At 40.6% G+C, this 24,055-nt stretch overlaps 1 protein-coding gene across 1 annotated transcript in view; it reads left to right on the top strand.

Annotated features, from left to right (window-relative positions):
• ADARB2 (adenosine deaminase RNA specific B2 (inactive)) overlaps positions 1–24,055 on the top strand; it is a 312,866-nt gene that overhangs the window by 243,561 nt on the left and 45,250 nt on the right. The window contains exons 4-5 of the mRNA XM_071734788.1: positions 4,690–4,804; positions 21,001–21,169. Coding sequence (XP_071590889.1) covers positions 4,690–4,804; positions 21,001–21,169 — 284 coding nt within the window. The remainder of the gene's footprint in view (positions 1–4,689; positions 4,805–21,000; positions 21,170–24,055) is intronic.

Below are 24,055 nucleotides of genomic sequence, written 5' to 3'. Positions count from 1 at the left end.
CAGATGTTGTTTACACAGAAAAATCTGATGACCTATGAAAGGTAAGATTTTGATAGCAGGTGAACTAATCCAGGGAACTTGAAAGAAACACAGCACCAGGAAAGTCAGTTCTTCCTGAGAGTCATGGTTTTTGCTCCCAACATGCAGGTGGAGCTGGCATGGCCCAGCTAACCCTGCCTGGCCTGGGTAGAGGCATGTCTGAACACCCATCCTTGCTTGTTGAGCCTTATCAGGAGCATTGTAGAGCCAGGAACAACTCTACTGCCTTCCAAGGCATATTGTATCACACGCCAGTTTCCCAAGGTGATTTGACACCCAAGTATTAGTCCCCTCCATGTCCAGCACTCAAGTGTTATTCAAGTGCTTTTTCTCCCCTATGTCTTAGAATAAGTTGTCAGAGTTTTGACTGTCTCTATCTTTTAAATTTCTTCTCTCCTGAATCCCTACCTCAAGCTGACATTTGTCTGCCAGGATGTGATCACTGCAGTTGCATACACCTCTATTAATTGCACTGAATTTCTCTTTCACAAGGAATGTGTCTGCTCTTCTTTTTATCCCTATCTTCTGAATTTTTCCCTTTTCCTACCACCAGCCTGATAGTTGTTCAGAAGCTGCCAAGATGTATTTGGCTCTTGTATTTAATCCAGATGGAGACTTTCATTTTCACTCATGTCTGGCAGTGGGAACTGTGATATCACTAAGCACAACTTTTCTCTAAGATTAATTGTTTTGATAAAAGAATAACAAAAGAATGGTTTCTTTTCTGTTTAGTTTTATAAATTATTTCTGATGCCAGATAACATAGTTTAGCTTGGATCCCAAAAGCTGAACCAGACTCACATTGGCCATCAGGAGTTGGATTTTTTGTTTTATATCCCATTTGGACTGATCATCTTGATATGTATCTTTTAGTGGGATTATTTCTTAATAGTAAAGCAAGCAAATCTCTATAATGAAAGCTATAGAGTTATAAACTCTAGCTACAAACTGGCCAGGGATAAATGTTCCAAGTCTTATCTCCACCTGCCCTGTATGCATTAGATACGTTTTTAACCAGTTTTGGTTTTATAGAAACATTGAAAGGCAATTTAAGATTCTAAATAGGCAGAAAAGCTTCCACTGGTTTCAGTGCACGTGACTGGGTAAAGCCAAACAGCTGCTCTGGTGTGTGTTAGAGGGGAGAGCCCTGTACTGTGCTTCTTGGAACTCAGTGTTGCACATTAGGAAACTAACTCTACACCCAGCTCTGCCACCATGCCAGCTTTCAGGGTCATATAATTCAAGAACCTGAAATTAATGCTACATGACAGGGATCCTCAGGGTACCAAATCCCTTACAAGGCTGAGCCATGCATCTCTTGACTTCTTCCTTTTCTCCATCAGCAAAACCAGACTGATTCTTTTCCTCCTTCCCATTGCACTTTGGAATATCCATTTGGAAACTTAAGGCAATATGGTAACTAATAAATGACCTCTCAGATTAAATATGTTTTTTCCTGCATCCTACATGTATCCATGTATGGAAGTGGTTGGGTCACCATCCCTGGAGGTAATTAAAAGACATGTAGATATGGTGGTCAGGGGCATGGTTTAGTGGTGGACTTAACAGTCTTAAGTTTATAGTTGGACTCAATGATCTTATAGGTCTTTTCCAACTTAAATAATTCTGTGATTCTATGAATTTATTTCACTTCATTGCTTCTATTACTTTCACTGGCATCACTTTAGGCAATGTATTTGAGACAAAAAATATTCACCTGACTTATTTTAGCTAAGAGGCTTCACATTTAATGGATTTGCTATTCTTTGGTGTCCCGGGTCACTCCTTGAGATCAGCAAATGCCGAATTCCTTATCGTCCCTAAATGTTATCCAAAGTCATGTCGTTAGTTTGCCTTTAGTGAGTCTCTTAGCTCTCTGGCTTTGGAACCTTCTGCCAAATGAAGCAAAGAAAGCTTTGACTGCAGGGATTTCTAAATACAAAGTTAAAAGTTATTTGTTCTATTTAGCATTTTTAAAATTATTCTTTTAGGAATTGTATGTGCCTCTGAGCTAATTAACTCTTAATGAGTACAAAATGCCCTGGGATGCAGATTTGGAGGGTATGCTAGAAATTCAGTCTTGGACTGCAGTACAGCAGGAGATTAAATTTATGATTTGATTCTTTTTTTTTACATGAAGGTGCAGATAGTTTTATTGAGATACTCTCTTTTTTCTTTCTTTCTTTCTAGTCTAAATAAAGCTGATCAGATTTTCAGTCCACCATATGGGACCCAGTTATATCAGTCCTGCAAATACATTTTAGTTTTCTGTTATGGATGAAGTCACTCTTCAGCAGGGAAAACAAGTTTAGAAACAAACTTTCATATTATGAAAGACAGGCAGCGTTCCAGTGTTTAGCACTTAGCCAGAGCATCAGGAAATCAGAACACCTGGCTGTGCCCAGCTCCAGACTATTCCCCTGGACCAGTCCCCCAATCCTTTTAGTGCCTTCACTCATTCATCTGTAAAGCAACTGTAATTACATTTATATCACAAGGGTGCCTTGATGCTTGACAAATGAGAATTGACCCAAAATTCATCCTTCTGAGGCACTGTATCAGCAGTACCTTGGTTACATGATGATTGCAGACAATTAGATTTGAAGAGGTATAAACACAGTCAAACTGAAATTCCATTTAGGAACTGTCAAACTGTTCTTCATAATTTTTCTTAGTTTTCATCTAATTCTAGTGTGGAGTTGTGCCCTCCCACAACCCTCCCAGAAAGGGATATGCCTCTTTCCTTCTTTTTTAACAAGCCAGCATGTTTCATTCCAGATTATATTAAACTGTTTTTTCGGGCAAATGGTTTGTTCCCAGAGCAGTACCTTGGAAAGGTACATTTAGCAAAACAAATCAAAAATTATTGTGTCAAAGAAATCCTCTCCTCTATGTATTTGAGCAAATTTCAGTCACTCAAAAGGAAAGAATGTTTCAGGTTTTATGAAAGAGGTGTAGCCTATTTGCTGTTGTTTTATTTAATTAGATTGTTTTAATGTTTGCTATAATAATGTGTTAAAATTAAGCTTCCTGCAACAAACTGTAGAAACATATGGTGTACAGCCTGCAGAGGCTCTCAGTGCAGCAGTATTACTGAAAATATTTGTGAATTAGAATCTGCTTTCCTCTGAAAAATAGCTGAGCATTCTCCCAATTTAAAATGCTGTGGTTTTGCCATGGTTTTCATCACCATTAACAGTTTATGGGAAAAAAAGAAAGAAAGAAAAAAAAAATGGATATCTTCTTAAGTGTGTGTCCTTACATCTGCATGGCTGTGGATCTTTCAGGGTTAGGGAAGGAGGCTGAATATGATAGTCATTCTCTCCTCCATGTGTGCCAAAAATTCCTGCAAAGAGACCAGAAGGAGGTCTGGTTTGCCTTCCCCTGGTTGAAAAACTGGAATTTTTGCTTGTTGAAACAACTTTTCCTTACAAAGGCACAATAACTCCAGGCTAATCAGATGCCGGGAGGCAGCACAGAACCACAGAGTAAGCTCTACCCCAAGAAGCTGATCCCAAAAGGATTTGTAGGTACAGCTTTGGTTCCCACAAGAAGTCATATGGCTTAAAAAAGATTTTAAAAGATCCTTTGGATCTTACTTTTTTATGTTCAGACTTGCAAAGCACTTTAAGAACAACTAATGTTCGCAAAAAGCATTCCTCTGACTTATCTCTAATGTATGCTTGAAAGACTCTGTGCCAAACAAAGTGCAGAGATTAGGTAAATTAAAAGATACTAAATGTTGCAGCAAGGAAACAGGCCAAGTAGTGGTGTTCTCAGGAGCACCAGATCTCCAGTTTACGTTTACATTCATCCATACACACTCTGCAGTATTCACTTTTTAGACATTCCACCTTGCTTGGCTTCACTAATTGACTTCACAAGGCTCTCCTTGGTGACTGGACTCACTCAGTCCTAAAGCTTTAGACCATAAAATTTCTAGAGCTCAATCCACAGGGAAGTCTGACATTTCAACAAAGCTGCCATGCTCAGGAAAAGACCTGGCAGACCAGTCCCTCATCACTACTGCACCCATAAAGTCATGCAAGCACCATCGTCTATAGAATGTCCCAAGCAGATTCCACTTTCCTTTCTCCCCGTGGACATTCAGGTGGAAGCAAGACAGACCATGGTACTTCTCTGACAGCACTAAACATAGCCCAGTTTCCTGAGCAGTTTATTTTATCTCAGTAGCAGAGCATCATTAAAAACTCACCTGAACACAGAAATAGATGGTCCTTGCCTATAGCTCAGGTCTCTCAAGTTTCAGTGGGCTCATGGAAATAAGTGGTTTGATGGGACACACATTCACCTCTTCATCTCACTACAAAAAAAATTCTTTAAAGATCAACAAATTTCCTGTAAACTGATCCTGGGTCAACAAGTAGGTGGCTGGGAAAAAGTGAGACTTAAATCTCCTCACTTTGCCACTAATCCTAGCCAATATGGGGTTTAGCTTTAATTTAAATAATTTGACCATTTCTGTGGGAGATCTGGGTAGTAGACAGAGAGAGTCCTTTTGCCTTTGCTCAGGTAGGTGGTGTCTATTTGTAAAAAGGACTTAGCATTTGAGAGGAGGTAACTAATCTGGAGAAATGTCCAGGTTCCTTAATCAAAGAAGTGAAAAAATTCTTTCTGACTGTCTTTCAGGATTTTGCCGACTCCATATACCAAATGGTTGCTCAGAAGTTCCAGGAGCTGACAGACAATTTTACTTCCATGCACGCACGCCACAAAACTCTTGCAGGCATTGTAATGACCAAAGGTAAGATATCCTCTCATTTATTTTCCTCTGGCATTTTTCATGACTAAGTAATACATTATTTACCTGGTCCACAGCATTGAAGGGTGCCTTTACTTGCACACAGAAAAATAAATAGTAGTGCAGAGAAAAAAAGCATTAAATATTTACAACTCAGGTAAGTTCACACAAAAATATTGGCATCAGAGGTAAAGATTTATTCATTAACATGTCCCAACATCACTTTGTTTACAGGACACAATGCAGGCCTGTCTGCTTTTGCATTTTCTAATAGATGGGTTTGTTTAGTTATCAACAAGTTGTATTATTTATTAACTGCTTTTTCAGATCTGGAAACACCAATCTCTTGTTGTATAAGTTTACCATAAACCTTGTTTTAGACTGACAACAAAAGCAAATAGCTCATTTCCTTTGCAGTGAAAAGAAAGAAACTTAGCACATGTGCACTTTTAATTCTCCTCTGCTCTAACCATGGAAAAATTTATACACACCAGCAGGGCCAGAATTTAATATTCAGTTCTGTTAAGACTCAATAGGTGGACAGATACGATACACAAATCTTTAGCCCTTTGGTGAAACTGTTGTATAGATGGTGTTTCTGTCTTTGTGAGCATACCTAAGCTGGGACACCTCAATATTTATGAGGATCTCAGCAGTGGAGATGCTGCTATAAACTTCGTTCTCACTCAGATGTGTGAAGCAGTGAATTGAGTTTAGAAATGGGAGGATAAGCTCAGAGGGACAAGGCATGTATAATTCATGCAGGATTGTCCTAGTCCTTCCTACAATAACATTAGCTAGTTGTGAATATTGCAAGGCAACATGATGGAGGCAGGATTATCTGCTGGATCTTTTCCAACCATGTTAAATACAGCTAACAGTTCTGTGCAGAGTAACTTATTCTTCTCCTTTCTGTTGTGAAAAGAGCAAGCAATTCTCTCCTGAAATTAGAAGTTGAGAAGTTGCCCTAAAAGTGTTTCAGACCTCTGGCTGGAACTGAATTGCTTCTCAGCCAAATTTATTATCATGTTGCTTCATCTGCTTTGGTTAAATTTTTTTGTTACTATTTTCAAATCTGGAATAATGGATGAGTCTTCCATTTTTTAAATGCTGAACAGACACAGTGTTATACAAACACCAATCATGGTTTATAAGTCCTGTAGACCACAGGAGACATATTCAGTACCAAGAAAAATAAAAGGGAGCATATGATTGACTTTGGGATCTGAGAGATGCATACTAGACCAGCATACCAGCTGCCTTGTCATAGTCAGTTTTCTTGACTGTGGCACTCATCAGATTTAAACAAAGTGCTGCAATTCATTTAGAGGTGTTCTTTCCAACTAGGAGGACCACAGAGAAGAATATTTAAGTATGCCTTTTATAAGAAGCTTAGTTACAGGATTTCAGAATTGTTGTTTTAACCAATTCTGGAGGAGACACTGGACCCAGATCAGTTTTCTTACATTGTCTGTATTTTGTCCTTAAGAATTTCATCCCATTGTACTTTACATACCAAGGTACAGTCCCTACAACCTTTAGCCCCCACATAGACCTTCTTTAAAATGCATGATGGAGCCAATGCAGCCCCATTGCTATATGACCAAAGCAACAGTTTGAAATCCCACACCATATGGGAAAAGAAGTCACATAAGGAGACAAAACTTCCAAAATTCTGGTTGCTGAGAGTGAGAAGTGCTAGGAGAGGGAAGCAACACGTCCAGACACCTGCCAGCCTGGCTCTCTTTGTCTCTTCTTTGGGAAAGGGGTGAAAGTGTCCTCTTGCTGGGTTTTTTATGAGTCTTATTCCCTTAGTGAGATTTTACACATTTGTATTTCATATTTCATCTTAGTCAGCACTAGGAAAAAGTATAATTTTACCTATGTTCACAAACCATTTCCCTTAAGGCTTTTTAGTTCTGAATTCGCTTTAATGAGTTTCTTCAATCTGTCAGCCATCCACTTTTTCAATATCTTACTGGTTTTGTAGAGCTTAGAAAAGAAACTCACAGACACGAAGTGATTCACAGAAGATGCAAAGCTAGAAACAGCCTTCTCTTGGTACATTTTCCAGGGAGAGTTGAGTTCTTTCCAGCACAAGAATGTCTGCCAACCATGGCAAGATAAATCGTTTGCCATTTGTGTCATTATTTTCCATACTAAGTTGTAGATTTGTGGTCTGTTCCCCACTGTCATTCCCAGAGATAGCAAGGATCTTGACACAGTCTGTTCAAAAATGGCACAGACAGGTTTTCCACATCAAACACTTAAATAAGTACCAGTTTCCTGTGTTTTTAACATACAATTTGGCAGAAACCCCCCTAGATCTCTGCAAACAATTTACTAATGACAACAACAAAAACAAATCTGGCAATGTCTTGTTGCATTTGGTACCATACACACCCATAGCAGACAAAAATTAATTTGTTTTTGCCTTCATTTCTATTTAATGTCATCCTGACTAGAAACAGATTTATCTGTGCTTGTACAGTTTTCAGACAAAGCTGGTGAAAAGCACAATGTGATTCTGTGATAACTGCTGCTAAGATAATACAAAATCTCTACAGATGGAACAGAATTGTGCTAGATTGGTTTTCTTTTCTTGAACTCTGACATTTTTTTCTGCCATTTCAGTTTCCCTGGGAAACCAAAGAGAGTTACGTTTGGGCACTGTAATTGACTTATGCTGTAGCACCCAGGGCAAATTCCAAAGTAGGAGAAAGAAAAAAAAATGTAAAAAAGGATGTTATTGACTGAGTGTGAATGTTCCACAGTAATAAATTGCTAGTCAGAAAACCAGCCAATATAATGTATTAAATATGCTTTGGAAAAATCTCAATGCATTTTTCTGAAAGTAAGTTTTCAAAACATTTGAGTAGTAGATATTCAGATAACCTTGAAAAAATATAAAATATGGCTGGGTAGGAGTAAATTATCACACTGGATACCAGCTGATGTGATGGTATCTGATAGTAATTGAACGTAATAATAATTCAAACACTAACATAACAGCTCCTGAACTAGGCATTTCCAAAGATGGAAAGGTTGAAGTAAATAATTTAACAGTTCTCCAGTTACAACGTATTTGAAATCTGCTAGTCCCATTCTAATTTTGTTGAAACACGTTCAGGAAAGATTGTTCTACCAAATATTGTTTGACTCTAGGAAGAATTGTTTAACAAGTAAGGCACTGCATTCAAATCTTCCATGTAAAGCAAGTCATGATATCTTCAAGTAGCCCAATAAGTACACTTGCTGTTGTAGCATAGTATTAATGAGGATTTAAATTTTATTGCATACTGACTGTCCTTATGCTCCTGACTTCTCTGAAGATATTATGGGCTCAAATATGGTTGATTAAGAACATCAGTTCAGCTGTGAAACAGTCCAGATAATATCATATCAAATATAAGCCATTACCTCAGAGCATGCATATCCAGGTACATGTTGCATGGAGTTAACATTTTTCCATAGTTTTTTGTGTTTGTGTATTTTATATTTGTGGCTAAAATGTGATAGATAACATCAATGTTTTGGCTATACTGATCAGTGTTTGCAAAGTGTCCAGACTTTCTTTCTGCCACCCCCATGCCCAGTGAGTAGAATTCTAGGAGGGGACAATGCCAGGACAGCTGCTCCCTGCAGGTGAAGGGGTCATACAATTGTGCTCAGAAGTAAAAGTTTTGGGAAATGAAGACAAGAGAGAGTTATTTGGGTTTATGACATTTATCTTTCCAGGCAACCATGAACTATAATTACTTCAATCCTCAACTTTTCTTGCATGCCTTCTATTTTCTCCCAATCCTTCAGGAGAGGGGAGTGAGGGAGAGGCTGGGTGGGTGTTTGGCTGTTGGCCAGGATCAGCCAGCAATTCATTTCAGGATCTGCAACAAGAAGCTGGAAATAATGTTTCCTGCTCTCCCAGGTTAAAGTAACCTACCAACTTCCCCTCTTCCTGTGTGACTGTCTCTCAGGTGCAATTTGGACATCTTGTTTTGACCTTTTGGTCTACTGTAATATTTTATTCAGCAGTTTGCAGAAAGAAATCATTGCTTATTTTTAGTATTAGGCTGGTTGATACAGCTGAAAAATCAAGGGCGAGCAAGCTAATATTTTCTAACACAGGCCAACAAATGCAAAACCTCAGCACGCTCACATACCTCCCTCCCTGTCGCACCGAGTCACAGATCGTCAGATGAGAGGAGGCTGAGGAGCCACTGGCAAGAAGCAGCTCTTGCAGGGCTCAGCAAAGAGCATGGTCTCACCACGGGTGACTGGGCAGGGCAGCCAGATTTACCAGTGCATGGGTCAGCCAGGAGAGAGAACGGATGGTGCTGCCCATCTCCCAGAGCTGGGAGATAGGAAGTCCCAGCCCAGGGCAGCACGGGGTGGGAGGTGGAGCTGGGAGCTGCACACCAAGGGCTGAGATCTAAAGGCAGGCAACATTCACATGGCTTATTTCCACCACTGTTGGCTTTTGCCATCTCTGAACAGATACATTTGTGCTCTGCCCAAAATCACTGGATAAAGTAAAGAATTTCTGTCACTCACTGCGGAGGTGATCAATTATTGCTGAGGTCCTTTTTGCCAAAAAAACCTCCCATAATCATTACAGAGAAGATGAGACTGCTATTTAAACACTGTTTTCCCATTTGTGTTTGACAAATCTTAGCAGTTTAAATACAGATAGGAACTTTTTGTTGCACTTTCTGCTAAAAATGAAGCATTAAGAAAGTTCAGTCCTTTTCACAGGAGTGTGGCATTCTTAGAAAAAGGTGATGAGTTGATTTCACACTCCAATTTTCTCTTTTCTTCTATCTTCTTTTTTTTTCAGGCTGACAATCATTTTTATGTTAAAAGCAAACTAGGAGGTCTTCTCAGTTATCCTGCATGAAATAAAGATGAACTGGACAAAAGAGCCCTAAATAGCAATTTCATGCTGTGATAAAAGATGGGAAATTATCATCCAATCTCATGGAACGGATCTTAATCATTGCTAAGTGGAATAACAGAAAAAAGCAAAGTTGACAATATGTCTCCACGGATCTTTATGCTCATATTAAGAGTCATAAAGCCTGATGTCTAAGTACAATCAGGAATATTGATGGGCAATTGATTTCTGATCTTTAGTTTAAATAGGAAAGTTGTAGAGTAGTAAAAGACAGTAAAAAATTCAGGCCGTATGTAGAGTAATAATCTATGCCATGCCAGGTGGGATTCAAGTAGCCAAACTAGTTAGAGAAATGGTGAATAATTTACAGATTAGTGCCCAGGGCAGATCCCTGCAAGAAGGGACACACAGGAATAATTTAGGCTCTCTGGTCCCATTTGCATAGTTGGATGCTAAAAGCCTGGCTCCAGTGAGGCTCAGGGTTTCAATGAGACTTCGATTCCCATGATGGAAATTGGATGTCCAAATTGCTGATGTGCTCTTGTAAATCTCCTGAGGTCTCTTCAGCTTCTGTTGCCTGATGCTCTTGAGGAGGCAGCTTGAATTCTGACATTCTTGGATACTTTTTCTACTTCTTACATGTGCCCAGGTTGACACGTCACCACCAGATGACAAGTTTTCTGAAAATATTTTAAAAGAGGTAAATGGATATGTAATTAGAAACTATGTATGTCATTTTGGTGCAGAAACCTGTTTTCTTCTTGTGTAAATCTTAAACAATATTCAGATTCTCTTTAAATAACTTTGAACTCCATAAGTGCATCCTTTTTACACAGCTGCAACTCTATTCCCTGATTTTTTTTATGGAGACCTATAAAGGGCAGACTAGGATCACTGCAGCCCAACCTATTTAGGTTTCCAAATTCCCACTCAAATGACAGTCTGATGTTTTGCAGTTAAAACAGTGACTCCAACAGATTCATCACTTCATTTAAAAAATGGGGTTAGACATCCCACTGCAAGAATTCCCCCTACAACACACTTCAGGTGGTTCTTCATACCTTCAGTTAAAACTGTGCTAAGGAACAAAAAAAAATTCAAGATATGTTACTTCCAAACAGAAAATATGAGGTGGGAGACAGACCTATAGCCCACTGTACTTGCACAGAGTTGGGAAAAACAGGTTCAAGGTCATGTGTCCAGGACACAATTTGTATTATGTATTTTACATTAAGAGAAATTAGATGAGATGCTTGCATAAGCTTGGAGTAAGTATTAGAACCAGGACTTCACTCTTGGAGGTGAGTACCCCAACCAGCCCCTATTACACAGCCTCTCACTGCTGTTATTTTCTAACCTCACTCTGTCCTCTTAGCTGTTTGGAAGGTATCAAGAACAGGGGGAAAAACCCCTCTCAGATCAGCAGTTTTAGGTATTCCCATGGGAGAGGGACCCAGCTGGGGAAGGGAACTGAGCCCCCATTTTCCACCTGCTGCACAAGATATGTCCAGCACTTCTTACTGGTGCCTTTTCAGCAGCTCCAGCAGCAGACATCTTCCCCACTGTGCCTGCTGGTTGTTCTGGCTTCCATTTTTGAGCAGTTCTTGGACAACTAGCCTCTTATGCCAGACCATATCTTTTATCTGGACTGATCTTTAGCTACTTGCTGTTTAAAGAATATTTCTGACTGAAATAGTAACTGGCATCTCTCAGAACCTGAATGCAGGTGAGGCCCTGGCTTTGTGTCACATATAAGTGCATTGGCCACAAGGATGGGTATAATAATGAACATAAAACATAGAAATTAAAACTAGGCACTTGTGTTTCCATCCCTGAATGTGTGAAGCAAGAGTAAGTTCAGACTTGCATTCTGCTCTGTGATAAGCCAAACTGGAAATTGTCCCTGTCTCAATACAGACAGCACATCTCACCCTAAAAACACAAGTTTCTTGAGTGAATAACAGCTTAGTGACATATACTGCTACTTTTACTTTACTGACCTAGTAAAATGCATAGAAAGCCTTTTTAACAAAAAGAAAGAATAAGTTCCTCCTATATTTACCTGCCAAAATCAACATTCAGGATTTTATCCTTTCTCACTGCAATTAAGGCTCTCACTAGCATGTAAGACTGTCAATTTATTTAATGCTCAGATCTGTGGCACAGCATTTATTAGAGAAACACAGACATCTGCATTCAGGAGCTGGTAGGGAAAGTACTTTCCGTTCTGTTTTAAAATTAGGAATTGTCTGTAAGCCTCTGCACAGCTCTCTTCCTGAGGATAAAAAGTGTTCAAACTCACAAAAACAGAGCCCTCAAGTATCTTTGATTCTGCTACCACCCATTTAGGTTTAAAAAAAAATAATAATCCGTCTGGATCTGGTATGGGGATGATGTTCATGGAGGCTTGGGGTAACTGCCCCTCCCAGATTTCTAAACCCAACACTAAGGAAGGCAAGACAAAGGGCACTGGGGCTTGCAAGCACAGCACTGTCTCACTCCATGCTTCTCAGAAGCAAAGATGATGGGATTTTATCCTTAACACTAAGGAGAGGAGAGAAATGGACCATAGAAATTAGTACTGGGAAAGACCACTGAGTCATCCAGTCCATTTCCCTGCAAGCACCAGATTGTTCCCCGTGGTGTATTCCCGAGTGCTTTTTCAGACTAGGTTTGAATGAATCAATTAGCAATGGGGCTTTCAACACTACCTTGGGAAAGCATTCTCATCTAAAAGATCCCATAGTTAATAATTCTCACCAGTTACTTGGCCTGACTTTTATTTTGTGTGATTTTAGTTCCTCAGTTCTACTGCTCTAAATTCAGTACCCACCTCTTTCCTCAGGCTTTTCACCCTTCAGATACTTGGACACACTTCTACCATTTTCATCTGTGTAGCTTACCAAAGGTTTGCATATTTACCCTGTCTGCTCTTTCCTGCTGGGTCCCTCTCCTCTGCAACCCACACCACTTTGTCTCTGCTTTCTGCTTTATCTACACTTTGGCAACCTCCTCTTCATTCTTTTCTTGGCTGGGAATCCCTCCCTGTAAATAAGACTTACAGGAAAGACCTGCATGGAAACATCGTGCAAAATGGATTAGAGCAAGAGTCCTTCTTCAGGCATCCAGGGATGTGACTGAGCAGTTCAGAGTTGACTTGTGTTGGAAAGGGATTTTTCTTGTGGAAGAACTGAATTTGGAATTTGTTCACAAAGAAACACCCCATCATATTGGAGGAAGATTACTGAGCCTGGCTGTGAAAGCAGAGCCATGGCTGCTCTTGGACAATACCCTGCAAAGAAAGATCAGAGATCAGGGGAGAAAGGACTCTGCCTCTGCCCCTGCTCATTCACTGACGTAGAGTGCTGCAGAGAGTAACCTTCCCTAGGCAGAACAGAGGGGTACCCAATACATTAATGAAAGCAGAAAAATGAGTCTCTCAAAAGTTTCCTCTACACCCCCTCTTTCCACAGAAGTACAATATATTTACTTTCACATAACCCACAGTTTGACATCAGGAAAAGAAATCCCTGCACAGCTTCAGTATTTCAAAGACTCCATTCTCTTTATACCCCTAAATGTCTTTAGCCTCACTGCTAGCACCTTCTTTAATCCTAATATTTTGCTAGCTGTGTATTTGCCTTTTCTTTAGACTTCTGCTATTACATTTCATAAGTCCTTAACATGCTTCTCCTTTTCAGTTTTTTGATCAGCCATGTCTTCAAATCAACCTCTCCCATCCACCTCAAAGCTGCTCTGCAGGACACCCAGTCTCACTGAAATGGTCACTATCACCAACACTGGTACAGCAGAAAACACAGAGAGAAAAATGAGCTGCAGCAGATTCCTTATGTCTGGCAGATAAATGCACATTGTTAATAGCCATATTCACACTGTTAATTATTCCTGAATCATTCGTGATGTGCACAGTTCTTCTCTTATGCCTACTTTTTTTTTTTTTTTTTTTTTTTTTTTTTTTAGCTTTGAGTGTTGTTTTGCTCCCCATGCAGAACAGGGGTCAGCAGAGCTCCCTGTGTCAGGGGTGTATGTTCCGCATTGAAACAGAATTGCAGGGTAAGCCATGCCACACACACACACACCCCCTCAGCTCCCTCCTTGCAGATGCATCTTGATTTCACTGGTCTTGAAACCTCAAAAAAAGAGGGGATTGTAGATGCCCCACCAAATTATATGGCAAATGGGCAGATAGACACATCCCTCACTTCTAGCTATAGACTATAGACCTACCACTATGCAGTCATTAGCTAACATGGACAATGTTTTCAACTCCTTTCAGAGAAATGTGTCCTTTTCCTGTTTTTTTGGGTTTTGCGCTGCTTTTTGTTGTTGTTGTTGTTGGGGTTTTTTGGTTTTTTGTTTTGTTTGGTTTTGGTTTTGTCAGGGCAGCACTGGGGAGAAGAGCTCTTAATTTCTTTTGCAGAAGTATGTTACAAGGGACATTGCCCAGTCCCAAGGTTCCCCACAGGGCTCAGCACAGGCTGAGGGGCCTGCCTGGGAATATTGGGATGCAAAACTAGTTCCAGAGGCAACTTTTCCAGCAAAACTGCCTATCCGTGTCTTGACTGTCTCTTATTACTAAATTAAAGCCATTCCAAGGATGTGCTACAGCTGCAAGGGAAGAAGATAACAGAAAATAATACAGGACTTGTTAGTGCTGTGTAGCATCAAGAAATTTTCCTTCCCTAAACAAACCTGAAATGAAAACCTGAATTTATTCAACTACAAGTAGACAGAAGAGGAAAAAAAAAAAAAAATCACTCCTCTGTGATCAGAGCTCTATTAAGCTGCCTTGAAAATTATTCCAAATACATCTTTTTGCAGATAACAATAGACAATCCTTTGACCGATTTGCTAGAAAAGGTAAAGAAAGAGCATAAAATTATTGTTTATCAGAGAGAGAAGCAGCACCATTTAAAATAACATGAAATTGTACCCCATGAATTATTCACAAGATCTGATGCTACACTATCATTATTTCTGGCTTTCCTTTTTGTATGGCAAAGGATTTTCTGTCAGTTGTCTCCAACCCAATAAAAGACGTGGTTTTCTTTAATTTATCAAATCTGATTTTTCTGATTTTTTTTTTCTATTTTAAAATTAATGTATTCCAAGCAGTCAGTTGTCTTTACGGTGTCATATTAAGAAAAAAGATAGATTTCCTTATGATTAGCAGGGTCTAAAACATGCAGTGAAATCGATGCTTGTGTACTGACTGGTGTTCCTTTACGTGTAGTGCCAGCTGCTGAGAAGCCAAAGTGTGATCCCAGAGGTAAGCTGGCATTAGCAGTTGCAAACTCCATCCTGTTCCATGTGAATTAAGCTCACTGAATTTCACAGTTCTCTGATACATAGCCCATGTGAATCAGCTTTCTGATTGCATGTAACAGTCAACACCTCTTGCAATTACCTAGTGATTTTGACTTTCCTTTTCCAACACATAAATATGCAGGGCTACAGATTCCGTGTTATGGAAGGTCTTAATGGTTACAGAACACTGTAATTGAGAGTAACTCTATTCTAGTCAGTAGAAACATTGATTAGACTAGTCAAAACTCTCTGGTTTTGTTGGTAGAGCTGGGTCTTGCAGCTGATGGGGTGTAGACAGTTTGCATTTATGGCCATGACTTAGTTGAAAGAACAGCTACTAACTGTAGTCAATAAGATGTCAGCCAGATTCCAGATCCTAATTTCCTCAGCAAACCTTCATAATTGTTCTTGCTTACTGTCTCTTCTTTCAGCACCTTTCCAAGTAATATCTGTTGCAAGCCCTGTAGCTGCAGGACTGGTATTTAGGGAGATCAAGTTTGGAAGACAGGATTTGGATTGGCAGGACACAGGAAACTGAACATGAACTGAACTGAATTGAACATGAGCCAGCAGTATGCCCAGGTGGCCAAGAAGGCCAATGGCATCCTGGCCTGTATCAGGAACAGTGTGGCCAACAGGTCCAGGGAAGGGATTCTTCCCCTGTACTCAGCCCTGGTGAGGCCACAGCTTGAGTCCTGTGTCCAGTTCTGGGCCTCTCAGTTCAGGAAGGAGATTGAGGTGCTGGAGCAGGTCCAGAGAAGAGCAAGGAGGCTGTGAAGGGATCCAGCACAAGTCCTGTGAGGAAGGGCTGAGGGAGCTGGGGGTGTTCAGTCTGGAGAAGAGGAGGCTCAGGGGAGACCTCATCACTCTCTACAACTCCCTGAAAGCAGGTTGGAGCCAGGGGGGTCGGGTTCTTCTCCCCCGCAGCTCTCAGTAATATTAATATTAACACAAATAATTACCCTTAATTGTTCTGGGGAAAAAATAAAATAAGAAAAAAACTCAAAAAAAGTTTAAACATCAGGAAAAAAAATTTAAAGGACTATAGTTGCTCTGCTTGTAATCTCATTGTTTGGGGAGTTTTGATTTGCACATGATATTTGGTTACTTGTAATAAGAGAGATTTTACTAGAAGCATCTGTCTATAGGGAAGAAATCTACACCTTTGATGGCTGTCTGCAGATCTTCAGAGATCATGAAGAGAAGCTGGCAATACTGAGGTGTAATGCAGGCCATCCAAAAGCAAGTATCTAAAATAGGCCAGATGAATTACCTCCCAGGAAAGTTCCTTTCCTTTGAGTATAACGAGAGTATACAGCAATTAGCTCAGCTGCAGACATCTAAACTCTGGTTATCCAGGGTAGCTGAAATAAATCCCACCACTGGTGCCAGCAAACTGAAAAAAGCTCATAATATAACCCATTTTCATTTCAAAGGCTCAGATGCCACTCAAAAGCCTGGATTATCACTGACACACAAAATATGAACATTAGTGGAGTCAAGGTCTGTCTGGCCTGTGAAAGGAGTCCCTGCTGACTGGACCCCGAGCAGGGTCTCAAGCTTTCAGCTGAGCACCAGGAAGATTCATTACTTTACCAGATCATTAGGCTGAGTCTGTGATCAAAGACGGTGTGTCACTTATGGGGACATTTTTGTTACTTGTTAATAGGCAGAATTTTTTGAAAATAACCCATGGTGAGTTCCCTTCCTACCCTCCGAGCTGTCCCTGTGAATGCAGTGTCAGGGAGAACCCTGCCAGTATGCTGACACAGCTCCCCAGTTTCCTTTCCCCTGCTTCATTTCCTTTTCAAATTGAAAGCTATTAGAAGTCTTTAGGCAAATAATAGAAACCTAATGCAGGTGCCTGTTATAAATCCTTCAGTAGTTACTTTTAACCTAATGTCTCCTCAAACATTTCTTGCCAGAAGGCGGGAGGGAAAGAAATGCCTCATGAACTCTGACAATTAGAGGGTCAGGAGTTAAAGTCATAATAATGTATCCTGTTTCTTCATTTTTTGTCAAGTGATGTGAGCACAGTCAGGTCCCTCGGTCACTCATCTGAGTATGCCCCCCCTCTATTAAGGACAGGGTTCTCACCAAGAGCAATCCTCACCTCGGATCACAGCCTGCTCTACACCCCTCACTCAGCAGGGAAAGTGCCACATGGTTGGTGGTGCCAGCTTAGTGCCAGCTGAGGATTTTGCCACGCTGAATCTTATGGCTTGCCCAGGCACAGCCTGGGCGTGTGCTCAGTCTAGAGCTGCCTCATTTCTGAGGTGAAATTAATCAGTGTTTAGGAGGGAGCTTGACATTGGTAAATAGAAATCACTTGAGAAATGTAAAGTATTCTGCAGGCAAAGTAAAGTAGGAAGTCAACATTAATAACAAGAGTTAGTAATTACTGGTTTTATGCAAAATAGACAAATGTAAAGAAGCGCCTATTAATTCTGAATCACTGCAGCAAGTATCTAGGCTCAAGAGTTGGAAATGCTGCCTAAAATGTCAATGTGATCAGTCAATGTTAAAATTTGCCTTCATCAACTACGCATCACGTGTCTTATTCTCAAAGACAAATTCCTCCTGTGTTCGCTGGCAGTAATATCAAATTTCGCAGGGAATAAACCACCAACTCTATGCATGTACAAAGCAAAGCATGCAAGAGGACAACCTGCTAGCATACGTGCTCCTGAACACATCGGGCAACTGTCAGGTTGTTAGAATATTTCTCATCATGATGGGTGCCCTCACATGCAGCACTGAACACTGGTAGCTACACTGGTAGCTACACAGATCACTTTCCTCATTTGGCTCCCCAGCAAGGTGTAAATATTTCAGAGCTAATGCATAAGTCATGTACACCTGTGGTTCTGAGTGCCATAGGACTGAGACATAACTCTTGGTTATTTCTGAGCATGGAGGAACATGGATTATTTTCTGTCATTGGAAATGGAAAATGCGTGAATATTTTTAATGTTTAACACCTCAGACTGTTTCACTAAGATCTTGAAAACCATTGCCTCCAGCCCTAGTCAACATCTAAGGGATGTTCTGCAAACACAGGAACCTTGCCAGGACTGGCAGACACCCCAGGCTGTGTCAATACGTGGCTACCCACTGTGGTCTCATGTCACTGAAGCCAACATATTGGATTAATTCACCCAAAAACTAACAACACCCCAAGCAGTCTTGTTACTTGTGCCCATCCACACCCACTTGTGTGGGTAGACACTGTGATAGTAAATCAGAGAGATTCATACAATTGCTGGATCACTAGGTGTTGAGTGCCTTTGTGTTTCATTTGTGAATAAATCCAGACCTCCTAAAAAGTCCTAAGTGTGCTCATCTCACACTCCTGGTAGAAGAGAGAAAGAGTTAAACTTATTTATGGATAAAATGTTTGAAATAATAAAAGGCATCACACCATGCACTAGGCTAATTGGGAGGGGTGAGTAAGGTATACAGCTCCTGGAGATCAGGAGGGCTTCCCCAGATGGTTTGCTGTGCATTTTCAGAGCCTGATGCCTTGACTGCCAGGTGAAAGGGGAAAGGAGGAGGCACATGAGGGGTACATCGATATAAGGAGAAGGAAACAGTCTCACTGCCCTGAGAAGGAATATTGATGGAGGTCCTCAGGTGCAAGCAGAGAGGTTTGTGAGTTTCTGAACAAGGGAATTGCCTCCAGATGTACTCCTGCTGTGCTAAGAAAAAATATAGAACCAAAAAATAGCTGATTCTTATCACAAACCTTCCAACCAAGGAAAATACCCTGTACTTCTTCAGGAAAGTATACACTGCTTTTGAGATGCTGGGTGGGACTCTGACAGTCCCAGCAGGCAGTCTCATGAAATGTGGAAAGATACAGTCAAATGGGTGGAATGTGTCTAATCTAAGATACCTATTGTCTTTCTCATGAAAACAGTGAGCATAAAGCAAAGTGACATCATACACCTGGTGTATGGCATATAAGCACCTTTCTTTCTGGGGAAGGAGCCATCTGTCCACCTTGATTTTGTAGATTTCCAACTCTGCTTTTTTTTTTTTTTTTTTTTTTTTTTTCATAAACACTCCCAAACACATTTTAGGGTCACATTTATAGCAAATAATTTCCAGGTTTACAGTGATGTGTACTTTGGCACTAGTACCTATAAAACCTTCTATATATGAAACTTCTATATATGTGAAATTGTCACAACCTGGGTGTCAGATGTGATCAAATTAATTTTTCACAATACTTGCACCTCTCCTACAAATGTCACAATGCTGCAATTATGTGATACTATGAAACCTTTTGGACTGTTGATGCAGCTATCATTAGGTATGGGCATGAGATAATTTTGTTATAATATGTTATTATTTATCATAAGCGTGGCAGCAAATCTCTAGCATGTCATCCACCACCACCTGTCCCAGTGCTGTGTGGAAATTATGAAGTGTTATTGGTCCTGTTTACTAACTGAGACATCACTTGCAGCACCAGCCCTTTATATTTATGGTACAGTTTCTTCCTCCATTCATCTGTTCTCTGGTATCATGTATCTTGTGAGAGAACATGACCCCATGCACTGTGCTTCCAACCCAAAAAAAATTCTGCAATTTTTTGGGTTTTTTGCCACTCAATAGGCTTCATCATAAGAAAAAAAAAAAAAAAACCAACCCACATTTCTGTCCCGATAAAATAACTCCTAAATTTTTTCTACATCTGAAGAAACACTATAGAAACAGCATCACCATGGCCCATGGAGAGATTTTTTCCATTCCCCTAGGAGTACTTGCAGCCTCAGGCCTCTCTTAGTAACCAGTTCATCAGACTTTGAAGGCTTGATTCATTTGCTTAAACATAAGCATCTGTTTCCACCAAGTCAGTTTATGGATGTTCATGTGAGATGCATGGGGAGGGCACAGAACCTCCTGAATGTCCCCACTTCCCCGGAGCAGCAGCCAGAGGTTGGGCAGGACACAGAGGGCTTCTCAGGTGACACCACACGGGCACAGCCCCAGCAGCCTACCTTGCTATACTGTACATGTGTTTGTCTACACACAGTCATCATGTGCAGCTGTCAAACACAGTCCAGCACTCTTAGACTGCTTTGTGACATATAGAGGAAACACCCATCAGCCAGAAAATCCCTTTTTCCCAAGAGCTGTTCCTTTGTGCTTTGGTATTCAAAGAGATGCATCCTGAAATGTTCTGTTTAGGCTCAGTTCATTCCTGACTCTTCTTTGAAATCATCCACAGGACTGAATGAGCTACATTTTAGATTGAAACCCAGGTCCTGTTGAAGTCTGTAAGCAATTTATCACTGACTCCAAAGAGACCATTATTTAATCCTACAAAGTGTCTATCTGAACCAATGTCTTTTGATTGCCATCACAGTCATTTGAAGAAGCAATGAAGGAACAAAACTGGTCTCAGTGGTGAATGCTTCATCCCTGGGACCACAGTGGAAAAGGCACTGATGTAGCTGCCTTGGGGAAACAAAAAGGAAACAGAACTGGAAGTCAGATCTCTTTGTTCTCCAAGATTTTTAAAGAGCAGCTTCAGAAGTGTTACTTGCATTTTATTTAGTACTTATAGTGCAACAGCAATGAAACCTAACATTACAGGGAGTATATGTTTCCACCAGCAAATGTCTTCAACAGCTCATAAAAACCTGGCCATTTATCAGCACTGCAGGAGATCTTTATTACCTCCCTACAGCATGTACTCTCCTATGATGTAGTTATTGATTTAACAAGCAAACTTCATGGCAAGCTTTTATCTTGGAATTAACAGCAAGACTGAAATAGAGCTCTTATTATTCTAATAACACAGAGATGTGAGATTCCTGCATATTCCAAAGGCTGTATCATCACCTTTACAAGCATCCCATTAGGCCTGTCTGGGCTGCCACATCAAAGCCTGGGCTGTGAGATCTTTAGCAATTATGGTATCATACTCACCCTCGGCAATTTCACAGTGCTTTTGTTTTTCTTCTTACAGGTTTGGACATCAGGCAGGCTCAGGTTATTGTGCTGTCATCGGGTACCAAATGTATAAATGGGGAATACATTAATGACCAAGGGCTTGCGGTCAACGACTGCCATGCAGAAATTGTGGCAAGAAGGGCATTTGTTCACTTCCTCTACTCACAGCTGGAGCTACACTTAAGGTAACTGAATTCTGTTGATCCTTGGGGAATGTCAGATGGCCTTCAGTGGAACAGATCCATCCTCCAAGCACTTGAACAATTTGTTTCTTTATGTTGTTGTTTCTGAGTTCTTGGCTGGTGAAAGACCAATACACTACAGAGAAAAAAACGAGAGTTAGATAGTCCGGACTGTAGGGTCATGAGCTCCTTGACTTCAACTGATTTTCTTTCAGTAGCTATTAGATATGACTCATAAAGTTGGATTTTATGAAGCCTGATGATTTTGTACAAATCTTTACGTGCAGGCTTATTAGCATCATTCACTGGCCAGAGACTGGAAAGGGGTCATTTTGCTCACGGCAGCCATTTTCCTGCCTTCCTTGCTGCTGCTGAAATATCTCTAGGAAGTGATTTATTGGTCATTAACACCTTCACTGACTCACTAGAGAACCAGTAAGTGCTAACAGTACTGTAAACTTTGTACCAAAGTGCAAGATGCTATCACTTATGCCTTCTTTATGATGTTTTAAAATGTTACAGCATGTAGCACCATTACAGAGTAATTATTGTTCCTGTCTTCAGCCAAACCCACCTTGTTACCATTTTAATGGTTATTGGGTCATACACTGCCTGGAAGCTGCTAATGAGGTCTATCCTGGGACATTGCTAATCACGATTATCAACAATCTGTAAAAGGCTATGCAGTGCTTGCTTGTAAGCTTTGCAGAGGAAACCAAAATGTGGGGAAGACCAGCTGATATGGTTGAGGGCTGGGCTGCCATCCACACAGGCTGGAGAAGAGAGACAGCAGGAACTTTGACAGAATATTCAACAAACACAAATGGAAATTCTCACATTCAAGAGAAAAGAATAACCTGCAACAACACAGGCTGAAGTGTTACTGGCTGGGGGACAGCTCTGCTGAAAAGGGACAGGATTTGTAGGCAAACACTAAGCTGAAGCTGAGACAGTAGTGTGCCTGACAGCAGAGACTTCAGCAGAATTCAGGATTCTGTGAGGACTCAACCAAGGGATGTGAACATCCCCCACTGCTCAGCACTCATTAGACCATATCTGCAATGCCATGTGCAGTTTGGCATCTTCAGTTCAGGGAGGACATCAACCATCTAAAGCAGGTTCAGCAAAGGCTAGCCAGATGCTCAGGGGATGGACAACCTGGACTGTGTGAAGGGGCTGAGGGAGATGGACCTGGTCAGGCTGGAGATGGCAGACCCAGTAGGACAAATGTCAACAGTACAATGGAGATGGCACATTTACCAATCATAGAATCATAGATTGTGAGATTAGAAGGGGCCTCAAGGATCATCTGTTCCCACTCTTCTAATATTATTTATAGTATATGTAGCAGCACCCCATCAAGCTGAGACTTACCAAGGTGAAGATGATGGACAACAGGTACATGATGTACCTGTCAACAGGAGAAGCTCAGCCTGAATATTAGGACTAAATGATGGGAATAGACATGGGAATAAAAAAAGTAGTAGAACAGGTCACCCAACAGAACTGTTCACTTTCCCTCCTGTCTTGGAGGTTTTCAAAACCCAAACAAATAAAAGTCTGAGCAACCTAGCAAACTGTTCAGAGCAAGAGATTGGGCTAGACATCTGAGGTTCTTTCCAGCCTGAATTTTCCTCTGATCCTATGAAAACCAAGCAGAAGTGAAGTTGAGGTGACATTAATTATGTGGAAGAAACCAAGATGTGAAAAGAAAACAAACAAAAAAAAACCCCTTATCTATAGATCATTCTTCTGCCCTCCATTCTTGCTTACATTTTAATGTAACTTTCTCTGAAGGCCATTAACTTCTGTGCAAAAACTGCCTTTGATTTCAGAAGGTTTTGAATCCATTCACAGACACAATGATTAACCTGAGCAGGTTTCTGTGCTCTTTTCAGCCCCTATGATACTATTGCACCGAAGCAATGGTAATAGGAATAATGATTATTTTCACTTCAGGCTAGGGCTGAAGGCAAGAGAATATACAGAGTAGATGAGCTTGGCTAACAAAGGGGGACAAGAGCTTTGAATGGTCTAATCAAAACCAATATTCTCTCTATTTCAATCTGAATTGCTTTCAAGTTTACATTAAATTATTATGTTTTCAGCAGCGTAGCAGCCCTAGTACTTGCTTTGTGCTACGGTCTCTTGGGAAACAAGTGCTACCACTGTATCTTAAACTATTGTATTGATCTACCTCCCTAACATGTTCAGTCATATTATTATTTTATTTGGATCAATGTTAACAGTCTTTTGTAGAGAATCCTCAGTGCAGCACAAGCTCTGTTCACAATAACTTCAAATCACTCTCTGTTCAGCCCAGAGCAGACACCACTGCTTCCCTGACCAGCACACGTGATAAAAATCTCAACCAAAATTGTCAATGCTTAGCATCTTTGAAAGATAGAGGTGGAGATATTGTCAAATCAGATTTTTGTCTTCTTAAGTCCATGGGGAAGAAAAACTGTGTTCTATAATATATTCTTCTAATATTTATTGCTACACTCCATTTTATGCCTTCATTGGGGGCTTTGTCATATAATGAGAAAATTGTGGTGTTCAAAATGAAATGAAAATTGCATTTTCTGTACATTGAAGTCACATCTACGTGTTTTTCTCTAGAAAAAGGGACAACTTTCACTGGTAGATAAATCACATGGCACCACTGCAAAGCTAAAAGGACAGGGGTTTGGGACAGACACTTTAACTCAGCTTTCCTGAGACTCCCCCCAGCAAGAGCCTCAGGTTTGGGGGAAACACAAATGTGGCTCCTGCATTGTTGTGCATTTCTATTAACCCAGCTGAAAATAAAGTCCTCTCCCAGGCCAGGAAAGCCTTTGTTGTATCATCTCAGTATGAACCCAGACCAAAAAGATTGCTTCCTAGCCC

Source organism: Heliangelus exortis, chromosome 2 (assembly GCF_036169615.1).
Source record: "Heliangelus exortis chromosome 2, bHelExo1.hap1, whole genome shotgun sequence".
In the NCBI taxonomy this organism is placed as follows: Eukaryota; Metazoa; Chordata; class Aves; order Apodiformes; family Trochilidae; genus Heliangelus; species Heliangelus exortis.
Note: the sequence above shows the minus strand (reverse complement) of the source record. Positions and strands in the feature narration are given on the sequence as shown.